Source organism: Symphodus melops (genome assembly GCF_947650265.1).
Source record: "Symphodus melops genome assembly, chromosome: 5".
In the NCBI taxonomy this organism is placed as follows: Eukaryota; Metazoa; Chordata; class Actinopteri; order Labriformes; family Labridae; genus Symphodus; species Symphodus melops.
Window position 1 is genome coordinate 9,892,509 of NC_136695.1, and position 14,420 is coordinate 9,906,928.

At 39.1% G+C, this 14,420-nt stretch overlaps 1 protein-coding gene across 10 annotated transcripts in view; it reads right to left on the reverse strand.

Annotated features, from left to right (window-relative positions):
- The window catches only part of rims2a (regulating synaptic membrane exocytosis 2a), a 137,661-nt gene that overhangs the window by 103,692 nt on the left and 19,549 nt on the right, over positions 1 to 14,420 (reverse strand). For 7 of the 10 annotated variants that reach the window (XM_079343435.1, XM_079343431.1, XM_079343429.1 and 4 more), the window contains exons 3-6: positions 13,339 to 13,371; positions 12,437 to 12,523; positions 7,466 to 7,676; positions 6,854 to 6,865 (exon numbers count right to left, since the gene is read on the reverse strand). In XM_079343435.1, coding sequence (XP_079199561.1) covers positions 6,854 to 6,865; positions 7,466 to 7,676; positions 12,437 to 12,523; positions 13,339 to 13,371 — 343 coding nt within the window. The remainder of the gene's footprint in view (positions 1 to 6,853; positions 6,866 to 7,465; positions 7,677 to 12,436; positions 12,524 to 13,338; positions 13,372 to 14,420) is intronic. The other 3 variants (XM_079343438.1, XM_079343436.1, XM_079343437.1) reach the window with 2 other exon arrangements.

Below are 14,420 nucleotides of genomic sequence, written 5' to 3' on the forward strand. Positions count from 1 at the left end.
GGGAGGCAGCCCAAAGACAGTGTGAGGACAGCCCACACCAATGGGACATTGTATCTCTCATTCTCTATTAAACCACTCATGCAGATACTCAACAATAAATACATGTATGCAAGTAAAGCAGCTAACAGACAAAGGTATGTACTCCCACGGCAGCCATTCTTCCGACAATTCTCCGAATACATACACATGCACACACACAAACACACTTCCCTTCAGCTTAACCGTTCTCAGCTGAGCACAGGCAGGGGGTTGGGGGCTGCAGCCCTCAGGCAGGGCCATTTCTCCCTGTGTTTGCACATTTTATAGTCATTGAACCTGCAGCTAAAAATAGAAAGCTAAAAACCCCACAACACAACCACAGCAGGAAGATTTATACTCTATTAAATGTGCTATCGGCTATTTTCTGAGAAACAGCATTAAGGGAGACAAACATCCGGTACCATGAGATCAATAAATAATTTCTTTTCTAATACTTTCCTTTCAGACTGAGGGGTTTATGTTATTCCAACTTGAATAATCTTCTGAAAAACAAATGTTTGTGCTAAAAAGAGTACACCTTTGCCACTGAAGGACAAACAATGAAAAGAAAACATCCATCGATCAAACTAAAGTGTGTTATGTGCATGGCCCAGGCAGTGAATACACACACGCACATATATATATATATATATATATATATACATATACACACACATATACATATACAGTACATACGTACATACACTGTATCAGTTGGATTTGCTCTGAGCTCTCTCTTGTGGCCATTGAACTGCACTACAACATTACTTAACATAGGCTCCAGAGTGAATCAGCAGTATCCTCCCAGCTCACCACAGTGTATTTAAATTTAAAGTCAGCTCCAAAGTTATATTTAATTAAAGAACAACAAGAACAGAAATGCATTCATTCTGAACTCAGTCTTTCACAAATGTATCAATTGCCAAAATTGTTCTCCGTCTTTCAAATTAGACTGTCAGTGAGAGCCTTTAGGTTGGATGTCACTTTTGCCACATATATTGTATGATCTTGTTAAAAGAAATGTTGCCACCTAGATCTGAGATGTGCAAAAAAAACTACAAATATTAGTGCAAAAGAGATGACGCATGCTGCAAAATTGATGTGGCAACCACTGTCATGGGTATCCTACTTTGATGTTTACTCCATTACTCCATTACCTGAACTGATGTGAACTGAACCAACCATTAAAGACTCATTGTTAGTGGGATGGTGCATTTCTCACAACATCCCTGTCTGGACTATAGGTCCTGTTTATCACTGGGATCAGTAAAGATACTATCAAATACACTGCATAGCAAATAATTGCCACAACTGGGGGAAGTGTGTTCAGCTGCAATGACAGACTATGTGCATATGTAGGTCAATGGCTGCTGCATATTATGACAAGTGAAAATATCTCTGAAAAAGGGTATATATCTCATTTCTAACGTGTCTGTTCCTTTTCAGATTCTTCCACTAGCAACATTTTTTTAAGTAAATGTTGTACATTGAAAAAAAACAACAAAAAAAACATCAAATTGATTCGGATTATTGTTTTTTTATTTGATTTATTTGTTGTTTCTGCCCAGTGGAAGTAGAACGTGAAATAGGGCATTTGAGTCAGTTGTTCAGAATGAAAAGTTTACAGGGCATTTTGGTGTGATTCATTTTGCGGCCAATGAGGATGAAAGTTGAGCGTCTACATTCACATGCTCCAAAGCAGGCTGCACGTGGTGAATCATATTTTAACGAGCTTCTAATTTTATGTTCGCGCCAGTAACAATAATAGCCTTAATGGATATAAATGTCCTTGTTTGAAGTTATGAGACGTGAGGGAGATGAGGGTAAAGTAAGAAAACAAAAATACGGCGTTACAGAGAAATAGTGTGTGTCGGAACAACATCCCCCTCAGCTCGCTCTCTCAGACATCGACAAACGCCTTCAAATTTTGAACAGACGTGACGCGCGCCCAATAACGCAACATACAGAATGACTTCCTATTTAAAAGCTATTTTATGTAGATACAATACTGCAGTGAAGGCTTAGGGCGTATGTGTGCGATTTTCTGAGCGGAATTCCATCTGTACATTTGCTTGCATAAATGGTCTCATATTTGCAGGCAATATGACAAGTGAAAAAAGGCGATGCAGTCAAAGCCTCATACTCTCTCAGCTTACCCATGGTGCCACTGAGGGAAAACACTATCCCTGCGCAGAATTATCACCGTTTTAAGTCCTGGTAATGTGGAGACGACTGTCCGCAGCTGCTCTTGATAGTGAAGAAACTGCCGACCTTCAGCACCGCGGACAGCTCCAAGTCCAGACAACAGGATGACTGCTGGACAGCGGCTGCTGAAAACACCGTGAAGGTTACACCGGGGACTCAACTGACCACATCCGAGCCATCACACCAACGCGGTTTTCTTCTCTGGTTCTCTCAACTAAGCAATCACCCAACGATGCCAGTCCATTTAAAAGAATGACGGATCCCAATCTTTAATCGTCACATTGAATCCATTAAACCGTGCAAACAATTCCGTACCCAATGTCAGTAGGTCTTGGGGGAGAGAACGTGAGCCGCACAAGAACGCATCAAATCACGTTGTGTCCCAGCACCGCTGTATTAGTTCATATGTGATAGAGAGTCAGCGCTGTGCCGGAGTTGATAGGACCTCATTACATATGCGGCGCGTCCAGGCTCTGCTCCAACAGTCTAATAGACAGACAGAAAACCGCGGGTACGCAAAAAAAAAAAAAAAAACGAAAAACGGACTGATACTGCTTCCTCTCTGTGTTACCGTCAACAAGCACACGAAGTCATCGACACAGCCTGTGCTGTGACCATGTCTTGGGCTTCAAAAAGAAGGGAAAAAAATAGAGCTGCTGTCGTCGCCATCGTTATGTAGGTCCATTTCTCTTCTTGTCTGCAGGAATATGAAGTCAGAGGTTGCAACATATAAACGTGAGGGTGTCAGAAACTATGCTGCGTTAACGTACTGTGGGGAAAATACCCTTTAGAGATCTGTTCTGACTTATAACAAATGAAAGGCTGGCATTTTTATTCGATGGTTTTAATGTTTTAATTTCTAACAAACATGTATTTGTAAAATGGTCTGCATGTAATTTTCCCAAATATGTTGCGTTCTGTCCAGTTTCAGGGAAAATAAAGCTGTGCATAAGGATTTGCCATTTTAATTCTATTTGTGAAGATGCAGAGATATATAAATTACTTGCTCTTAATGAAGAGCTAAGCTTTTCTTCCAAAATTTTTAACTCGTTGAAAGGCATTCTGATTCTTTCAAACTTACTGGTAACACTTTCTGTGTTGCATCAAAGGAACATTGCATGCAGTTAATAGCACAAACATTAGCTTTTACACACAAGTACCCAATAATGAAGTCATGTATAAACCAACAAGTAACATGAAATTTCTATACAAACATTGGTTATAAAGAGACGTTTGGAATATACATTTCCAATGAATGAAAAGCTGTGAACTGAATGTCCACATGATACCCTCTAATGCTGATGAGGAGCTACTGAGGTGCTGAGACCCTCAACACGTATTTAATAAATACAAAATTGTATAAATAAAATGTTATATTAATTTTATACCACTTTATTATCACTAATGTTGAGGGGAGAAAAAGTAGATTGTGTATCTTCAAATGTAGCTTTAACCACAGATGACTTCCTCCCTGGAGACTGTGGATTCCTCAGGCCCTTTTGAAGCTACATCACAGGAGATTCTAGGGAGGTCCTCTGAGACAAGAAGGGATTCCAAAAGCTATAACAATGCTGACACAGTTTATCTTATCACAAGCGCTTTACTGTTTAACCCCCAAATTAACAAACATTCTTCAAGCATCCACAATGTGACCTAATAAGAAGGGAGCCAAAAATATGTATATGTATTTCTCTAGTCTGGACTACACTAATGAAAAAGTATTAATGATTATTTTCAAGTTATAACAATAACTACTTGAAATAACACTGATTTTAACACTTCTTTACACCTTTACATGTTGGTCCCTTTTATTCATTTCAACAAACTGGGCTCTCCTAGCCACTCCAGACATGCAGAGTTGTAAATATTCAATGGTGTTTCTCAGAACAAGATCTCTCTCGCCAATGCTGTCACCATCTGTGAGAGAGGGAAAGAGTAGACGGATGGAAAAAGGGCAGATTTCACCACCGCCACCTCTTTCACTGATACACATGCTTTCAAACAAGCTGACAGGGTTTACCAGAATGTGGCCTGTTGTCTGTAGGAGAGTAATCAAAACTTCTGTCCATCTGCAACTACAAGTATGAGAACAACATTATCAGCAATCCATATTGCAAAAGTCCTGGAGGTCTATTGTGTATGTGGTATTGCGAATCTTAGTCAAATGTAGTTTTCTTTATTGGTTATATACACATTAGCAAAAAAAACAACAACATTCACAAGCCAAAACAGCCTATTTCCTTCAGATGTTCTACCATAGGTTCTACTATTGGGGCGTCGTGTGCAATAGTAGAACATCATTGAGTGTCATGATAAACATTTTAGATTATGTGTTGGTCTTCCATGCCAGTTCAATTAAAATTTATCGCATCGTGCTTGATTGGAAGACTTGTCTCTTTTAACATGCACTTTACGCAAATAATTTCTTTAAAGAACCGAGGAACAATCTTTTCATCTGGTCAGAGCTCAACACACACTGCCTTTATCCTGACCCGGTTTTCTCTTAATAGCCCCCATCAGACCAGAGAAGTTGGACTCTATTAGTAGATGCATACATAGTGTTAAGAGGAGGTGGAGGAACATCTTAATACATTAATATCCTCGCCATATCTTCTGCTTAAATAAATGCGACCTTTGCATTTCTCTAGACTGCCAAATTATTGGCAAAATGGCTGCAGTTTTGAGCTCAGAGATAGTGGTACTAAGCATTGAGCAGTAAAAAAAGGCCACATGTGCTCCTCTTAACTGGATTAAAATAGCTGAATAATATTTAATTTTTCTGGAAAAAAAGAAAGCTAAAAATATCACTTCACTAATGCCTGTAGATGTGTATTCTATTTTCACGTCTTTTACCACTATGACAGTGGATGTTACTTTATATGCTATTACACTTCCCATGGCAATTGATCCATTTTTTTTTTATCTATTTCATTACTTTTCCTTTGAATGTCCTTTCTTGCATGGTTTTATACAGCAACGTTCATCATTATTATGAATAGAATGTATATTCCTGCATCTCTCTTGAATGTCTTAGATTTTTTGAGTAGATCTTTTCTCTTTACATCTGGTATTCAAGTTGACCTTTGAGATGGAGAATCCACCCAAAGTTGACGGGGACAGGGACACCAGCAGCTAAGTAGTGGGCATTGCCTCAGTGGATCATTCTTCTTCTGCTATGCTATATGACGATCCATCACCAACCTGCTGCCACTGTTATTGCTCAACACCATCTGTACAACACGGTAACTGATCTTCCAGCTATTATCTAGCAGTGAACAATGGTAGCCTGTACAACTGTAGTCTTGGCAGTAAAGGAAGCAGGGCAAAGGTATGTCCTGTTGGTTCTGGTTCTCGATGTTAGGATTAAACCTGCAGATATTCATTCCTTCAGTGTGGCCTTTAAACTGTTTATTTATTGCAATCAATGTCATTTGCATTGCACCAAACGACAAGCAGCTTAGAGATAAAACAGCTATCAGAAGTGTGTTTAATATGGACAAGGACAATGAGATTATGACCCCTGTGATGTGTCCATCTGGCTGGCCCTGTATAACTATATTTGTTTTAATTATTTGCTTAGTTATAGATAAGCCTATAGGGGTGTTAAATGCATTCAGATATTATAGCTTTCTCTTTCTGATCTATGTTGTTCTACCGTTAACATGTAAGACTGCATGTAAGTATTGAATTGGGATAGTTTGGGCATGGTATGTGATTTCATATCGATCTTTTCTAACCAATAATCTGTTTAGAAAAGCTTTTTACCCTCTGTCGGTGCAACTAATATAAGAAACGAACAATTGAAACATGGTTTAATAATAACATAAGATCCTAAATTGCATTACAGCCTATTTATAAAAAAAAAAAAAAGTTTTCTTATTGTCACACACACACACACACACACACACACACACACACACACACAGGCGCGCGCGCACACAAACACACACATTTGATGATTATCCATATTGATCAATACCAAATTAAAAAAACGTTCAATAAGATCATCCTGTATCTTTCAGGCTTTGTTAAGCTTTATCTTGAGTCAGAGAGAATATAATACAACTGTTTGCACAGCCTGGGCAGCACTAGTTGTTAAGGGTCAATTTAACTTCATTCATATAATATGAGAAGTGCTCCTTTAATATGGTCCCTCAGCCCTGTATAAGCATAACCTTTAAATTCTATTTTTATTCTATAAAACTCTTTGTATGGGGTGCAGATGGTCAAGCAAAGGCTGTAAACCGCACACAGACAGCTTGGGTTCAAGTCTGGCCTATGGCTCCTTTTCTGCCTGTTATTTCCTACTTTCTTTCTGGTTTCCTACTCTATCCACTAGCCCATAAAACAAATGCCAAATGCCACAAAATAAACAATGGAAATTTAAACCTTTGAATCGCAATGAAAATATATCTTTACCGTCTTAAAAACTGTATTTTTTTAATGTAAATGAAGACTTAATTTCAGCATTTCATAGTAGACTCACAGACAAGAGTAATCATAATTTTGTGTTTGTTCCAAGTCATTATTGGCTGCTGTATGTGTTTATATAAATGTCACAGCATTTTCATGAGCAATGCTTGAGTTAAGACATACAGTCATCCAAATGAATTCAGAAAGATTTGCTAACCACTTTGTCCTCCTGTTGCAATTCCATGAGAGCAGGAATGCAGCAGAAAGAATGACAGTAAGAGGGAGAAAGGAAAGAAAGAAAGGGGGCAGAAAGATAGAGAGATTTAAAGTGGCATTAGTGGGTCCTGCAGTACTGTCTCCTGTACATACTCCAACAGCAAAGGATTGGAGGGCATTGCATAAAAACACTCCGGCTCATGATTCAAATTTTAGCAGTCTAATACTGAACGCTTTGGCTTAGTCTGTTGGGAGGATTTTACAGAGGTTAGTTAGGCACTGGAGCGCCACTGCATACAAAAGCAGCAATCAGGTTCCTTTTTGGGAAAATAAAGGAGGAACAGTTCCCTCCAGTGGTGAAATAAAACAACTGTGTGTTACAGTTTAAACACAACTGGAGTCGATGTTGATAAACTGAAAACATTATTTGCCCAAAGAGTCAATTTTGACAAGAATCAAACTGGATTTGCATAGCATTTCATACAGTTTACTTTTAAATGTTGCCACACTGGACTGATAATTTGCCTGAGAGAAGGACATCAACATGTTTAAATATGTTTGTTTGTGTGTGTCCTTAGAAACAGAGAATACCTAGCATGCAAGTCAGCATTACCTTATTTGACCGCAGAGACACTCGTCCTCCGCACCGAGCACAGAATTTGGTTTGGCAATATGAACAGAGGTGGCCACAGCCATCGGCAAACTTGGTTTTGTGGCATATTCCACAAGTTGGGGCTTCGCTCTTCTGGTCCTGGACTGGCTTTGTCTCATCTCCCATCTTCTTAACCTGGTCCTTATATGACTCAAACTGTTGGTGCAACTTCCTGTGAATGAATGGGAAGAAAAGAGTTCAGTGAAGTGTGGTAAGATCTGGTTACCTAAAAAAATGAGGGTTTTTGTTTTTTTTAATAAAATTGGGACAATTTAATAGCATGAACCAACCTCACATAACACAGCTTCTATAGCTACTGCAATTTCCTGGTTAGGACTTTATAATACAACAATACACAATTCTATTTATTGCATTTTATTTTATTTTTTTGAAAACTTAACATGATCCTTTATTTTTCTGTTAGAGGCAAACTGAAAAAACAAAGTCCATGTTAAAAGCAGAATTAGAATCTTTGTGTACCAAAACTTTACTTCTCATTGCCACAAGCCATGTTGTGTCATGTTTCCAGAGTTATTCTCCCAATCACACTTGCACAGTAAGCTCTTAACATCCTCTGACTGACTGAAATAACCTTTCGTTGTGTGTGGTGTGTGAGGAAAAGCAGACACCATGACCTCAGGTGCTTCAAAGCTGAGCTGCTCCTTTGATACTGCGCCTCTCCCAAAACAGCAGACTGGGTATCAAATTTGCTTTGCAAGTTTAAGAACATCACTTAATTCCACTTTCTCAGGTTCCCTCGCATTTAATGAATCATTTGCAACTCTGTTTCTATATTAGGACTATAGTAGTGTGAGACCTATCATTCTGTTCTATAACGATAGAGCCCATACATCATATTAGAATTTTGAAATTGTTTTGTGCTTGGAAATAATTAGTGGTCACACAAAGCAGCGCCTTTCATCCATCAAGATGTTGACACTTCAGTGTGACTGCTGTGTTACTGTTTGTGTCCTACAGATGGCGTGTGATCTTTTACAGTGGATTCTTAACTCCTAACCAACGTGCTTAAAAACTCTTCACATGCATTTTGTATGACACATGTCAATTGAGCGTCTCCTTGGAAACTAAACACTGGGCTGACTTCATAATATGGCGATTAGAATTGGTTTCGCCCCACATATCCCCTGCAACATTCATTAGCACTTGTGAATTATTGAGCAGTGCTATCCTTTTACCACATACAGCTCTGCGTTTGAGATAAATGTGCTTCCTTTGCCCACAAACAGACTGTTAGAGCCCAAATGCAATGACAACACACACGCTCAAGACCATTTTTTGTGGTTTTTGTGATCAAGTGTCTGTGCCATCTAAAAATTAGATAGAGTGCCACTGGCATGTCTCTGGTTGTACCCTCTGAGGGATTAAAGGGCTAATTGTGTCACAGCCTTTGTGTGTTTACCAAGCAGAGATTAGAATTTAGCCTTGTTTAACAGATCCAACCAAATCTAATTTACTGATTGAGGGCCTGATAATAACAGATTAATGAAGACTGTGATTTAAGAGGTAAAGCCACTCACTTCAAAGATCAAGGAAATAAGACAACAACAATCATGTATTATACTCACTCTACCTACCTTCACACTTAGATGTTTACAGACACATCTGCTCAATGTTCAGACACTAAGTTCCACTTTGCTATCGACAGACAAGGACACTGAAGGGAGATATTAAAGAAAACCTTCGATAACCTCTCCCTTCTTCTTCTAACACACGCTGAGTTTAAAAATTGGTCTGTTGTCTATATTAAATGTGTTAAAGAGGAACGACAAAAGACATAAAGCAGAGAGTGAGGTATATTTGTATAAAGGAGAGAGCTACATGTTTTCAAAAGATCCAAATACAAAACACCAGCTACCAAATAAAGCATAAGGGGACAAAAACCTATAAAGGTGGACGAGAATAAGATTAAAAATGGCAGCAGGCAGATGGTGTACGACTTTTCGGTCAAACACGGTCAAATGTAGGTGACACTGCTGACGAGTAATCATACGCTGGTTATTGTCCGATCTCATGCTGCCGTATCAGAGCTCTCTTACCTCTGGGATGCACTGGAGCTGCTACACAGAGCTAGTAACATGAGACCCTCTCTTGGACATATGACAGACTAAACATATCAACAGTGAGGGGGAACTACAAGCTCAAAACGAGCTTCTGGATCTGACTTCCACAAACTGTCTCAGCGGAATTTTCACTCCACCATTATCTTTAAAGTACAATTAAGGCACAACAATGCCAGTAATTAACAGACTTTTATGTCTGTGTATTTATATCAGCCATTAAAGGGACCATAGCAGCCTTCTTCTGATTCATGTGGTCTAGTTAATCCCTGTTCTGTTTCTGCTTTAACTTTACACATGACAAAGTCATTTAGGTCTTAAAACTCGAAGGTCACGTTACCTTCATTAGTCATTGAAAAAAATGCACTGACTGTTTTAAAGTAAGCGGGCCAATTATGTATGCTGAAGAACAGCGGAATGACTTGATAATTCATGAAAATGGCTGCAGCAAGATTTTTACTATGACGTGACATACTATGACTATGGGAACCTGACAGTCATGTTCAGTCATAAGCCTACACTGTAATGGGCTTTTTCTTTTTTTTTCTTTTTCATATACTTTATTAATCCCGCAAGGGGAAATTCGGTTTTTCACTCTGCATTTAATGGAGAGGTCTCAGAGTGAGGGGGCTGCCCACAGAGAGCGCCCCAGAGCAGTTGTTGGGGTTCGGTGCCTTGCTCAAGGGCACCTCGGCAGTGCTCAGGAAGTGGACTGGCACCTCTCCAGCTACCAGACCAATTTCCGGACTTGGTCCGTGCCGGGACTCGAACCGGCGACCCTCCGGTTCCCAACCCAAGTCCCTACAGACTGAGCTACTGCCGCCCTTGGTATGGTTTTTATCATATTCTTTTGAGAAGTCTTATTCCGTTTGACATTTATTAGCCAGAAAGAACGAGAAATACATGCTCAAGGGGCGGATCTCGACTGCAGTGGGGCAGGCCATATATTGGTGTTGTTTAGTGGGCTTAAGCTCTGCCACATGAGACTGGGTTGGCCTGAGGTTTTTCTTTTGAAGGGGCGTGGCTTATACAAGCTCACAGGGTGGAACCTGATGATTGTGGAATAGGTGTGGTCTGTGCTACATTAGATGGCAGGACTAAGATTTTAGATTTACCAGAGGACATTGTGGCCAGCTAGAGGATTATGGTCTACATCCCTGGTTCCCAACGTTGTGTCCAGACCCCACCAGGGGGAACATCAAAGTTGTCATTGGGGACATGAGGCTTGATATGCTCTGAGACTGTCAAAGTGTAATTATAATAACACGCTTACTGGGTTGTTTATAGAAAAATGGTTAGAATATATTTGCAGGGCTTAAAACATTTTTGACTGGGACCCTTAGACAGTCACACCCAGCAGTATACATTCAAGGTTAAATCTGTACACGTTAACCTTTGCAATGTTTACTTTCTGTTTTCACTTCTCTCATTCAGGTGTTTGAAGCGTGAATTGACTCTAACGAGTGAATGAATGATTACTGATGGTCTAATTGCCAGCCAAATCAGCAGCAAAAAAAAAGAAACAACTGTGTTATACCAATACCATACTTTGCGGCATTTCCTGATCATGTAAATTTGTAAATGTGTGTTTTTAGTTTACAACTCCTGTATTTTCAGTTCCTTCAATATGTTTCTTACTTGACAAATGTGTAAATAAAAGCTCTTAAACTCTAAGCATAAAAAACATTCACCTTAGGGAAGAATTGCTTTTAGGTCTGACATTATCCAGCAACAACAGATGCTTGAGAATCACTTTCACTTTGGCAAATCAAAGTAAACTTCTTTCAACATAAACCGAAGTGGTTTTACCTTCTTTATTTCTTGTATTACCTTTAAGCTTAACTGAGAAAAACAAGAGGTTGAAGAGATGGAGACAGGTTAGTTTTCTGCATCACTAACTGAACTCATGTACTGTTTGTTATATGAAATGAGCTGTACAGTTGAGGTAAATCTGAAGCATTTAACATTACCTAAATCTGATCCGGTTGTGAGTGCAACTGAAGTAAACCATTGTAATATATCATGGAGGATTTACCTTATACCCACAACATGTTGGGTTAGGTTTAAACAAGTTCCATATTGGATTAAAATGCATCAAATAAAAATCCCAAGTTTACAACCAAGATTATATACCACTACTTCAGCTTCGGTTGCGAGAGGAGACAGGTTGTTGAAGCTGCCTATTACATCATGTCACCAAGTATATTGACTTCAAATACAAAAAGGAAAAAAAAATCTAAGCATTAATTGTGAGCTTTTTCACTCACGGATCAAATAATGCCAGGAATAAATTAGCATTGAATAATGTGGTCTTTAACGATATTCAACAAACTCTATTTAAGTCCAAAATAAATAACAGTGGAACAATACTGAGTTACTTGTGTCTCAACAAGAAACTCTGGGGTTTGGACCCCCAGCTCCTGCAGTCACACGTTGGGCAGAGGTGTTCCCTATGAAGCAGCCTCTTCCACTAGTGTGTCAACTTGTTTACTCTAACAGCTTGTTAGAGTGGTCGTAATATAAGTCCAAGACCATTTCATGAATAACTTTGCTCACAACTGTGCATCACTTTGAAGCAAGTACACAATTCTTGATATGGCTATGGCTGTCCACATTTTTTGTATTGGTTTTGGTGAATCCTATCAAAGCATTAGAGACATGTCCTTTATCAAAGTAAAATCTGTTGTGGTACACCACTCCCACATTAGCTCTTCTTTGTCATACACACATACTGTAAATAAATATATCTGATAAGCTCAAGGGTCAAACATACTGTGCGTCCAGCTGCTGGGGTCACTACTGTATGTTTGGATCTGCTGTGAGAAGACCAAGAGGAGTCTGTACTATTACTTACGCGTCTGGCTCTGGCTGCTTGTCATTTTGGGACTTTTGCTGTGGTTGAAGGACGTTATTTACCAGCTCACTGATCCCACTAAACCACCTGTTCGAATAAGCAAAATGTGACTGGAACACCAAATGACTCATCATGGGAGACAACAATACATCCTGAATGTGTTTCTTCAGAGTTTGGTTCTGAGAACTAAATAATAGCAAGAACATCTACTATAACCGGCACAGAGAGGGGAAATAGGCCAGACACGGGCAGGGCAGCGATTAGAGGAACACTGACAAACCAGACAAAGCATCAGAAATACAGGGAGAAAATAGAAGAAAGAAAGGTATACAGACAGATTGAAAAAAAAGCAGGATTGCTCTACAGCCAATGGAAATGAGAGCAGCATCAAATGCTCAGTTAAGGAGAACAGAGGGGTCATTATTCCAGCCTGGTGGTGCAAAAAGGTTCAGGTTATAGTATTATAGCATTGGCTGGGCCTACAGTTTGATTTTATCAAAATGCAGTTACAGTAAAGAAAAGCCAGGGAAGTGCATCTAGTTCATATCTGGATTGAATAACAAGGCTGCACAAGCCAATCAGAGTGCAGATGACACACTGGATGAGAATGGGCGGCAAGTATGAGAACAAGGACGAGGGGAAAGGGTCTGAGCGCCTATCTAGAACAAAGCTGGTAGAAAGGAGAAGCCATTAGCATTGATGTCATGGAAGTGACAGAAATAAAACAACTGGCCAATGTTCCTCATTCAAGGTATAGAGTGAACATCACAGCTTTCCATGACATTAATGAAATTTTTTTTTCCTCTCAGACAACGAGGAGGAAGCCACATGAAGCACACAGCACCAGCTGACAGGAAGAAGTGTCAAAGCCTAGAGCACTCTGGGTAATGCAGTTTACTTACTGTGCAGGCTGAGGCTTTGGTTCTTCTTTGATCCTAAAACATAAAAAAAAAAAGAAAAAAAAAAAAAAGAAAAGGTGTGCATGGCTCAGTGCGTACAAAACACAAAGAAATGGTGAACACAATCTAAAGGACACAAAAGATGGACAGAACATATATCACTAAGGATGACAAAAGTATAAAATGCGTAATATTCTGAATATTAGCTGATGCTTGATTGAAATGCCAATGAAGTGACGACAACACAAATAAAAAACATGACGTGAATAAAATCAAATGACTAATAGATGATTTAAAGTTTCAAAAAAAGTCAGTGATTTGCAACAACTTAAACTTAAAAAACGATTGCTTCATGTGAGTAACACCCTCTTTCATATGTACTTATTAACACTAACAAATTAACTTTTTTTAATTTTCTATAAAACAGTTGAGAAAAGTGTCACATTTTTCATTTAGCACTAAATGTTTTCTTAATTATACTCCTAATTTACACGGTCCACCATCGCCATGCCATCAATTCCTTAAGATATACTTATGAGCGCAACAGCAAAGTAACCAGCAAGTCGAGAATTTTGAACTTTTAATAAATTGAACAGCAAAAGCATCATCTTCAACAACTACGCTGGACAATACACAGATCTCAATGTTTATAGTTTCACTGGAGCAACTTTCATCAGAGAAAGTAGGTTGGTTCTTTGAAAACTGTGTCTGTTGGTGTTGGACTGGGACTAGTACAAGCAAATGCATTTCCATTGCACTGGCATAGCATAGCAGCATTAATAGCAGAACTATCTATATATATATCACCTACCCTGTGCAAAAGTAGTGAGGAGTAGAACTACTCTATACCAAAGAAAGAAAAAAAAAACTACTGAGGGAAAAAGAGACAGGTAATTTGTTGTGACTGTTTGACGCAACAGCACCTATCTTTAGAATATCAGGTATACCTAGAATAACCAGGACAACACAGCCAAACACACACACATGCATATGAGGCAAGCATAACATTATAGTCTGGCAACTGTATACCATGTGGATACCAGCTCCTGGTTTAGGAGCAGATGTCACAATAAGCTGACTAAAGA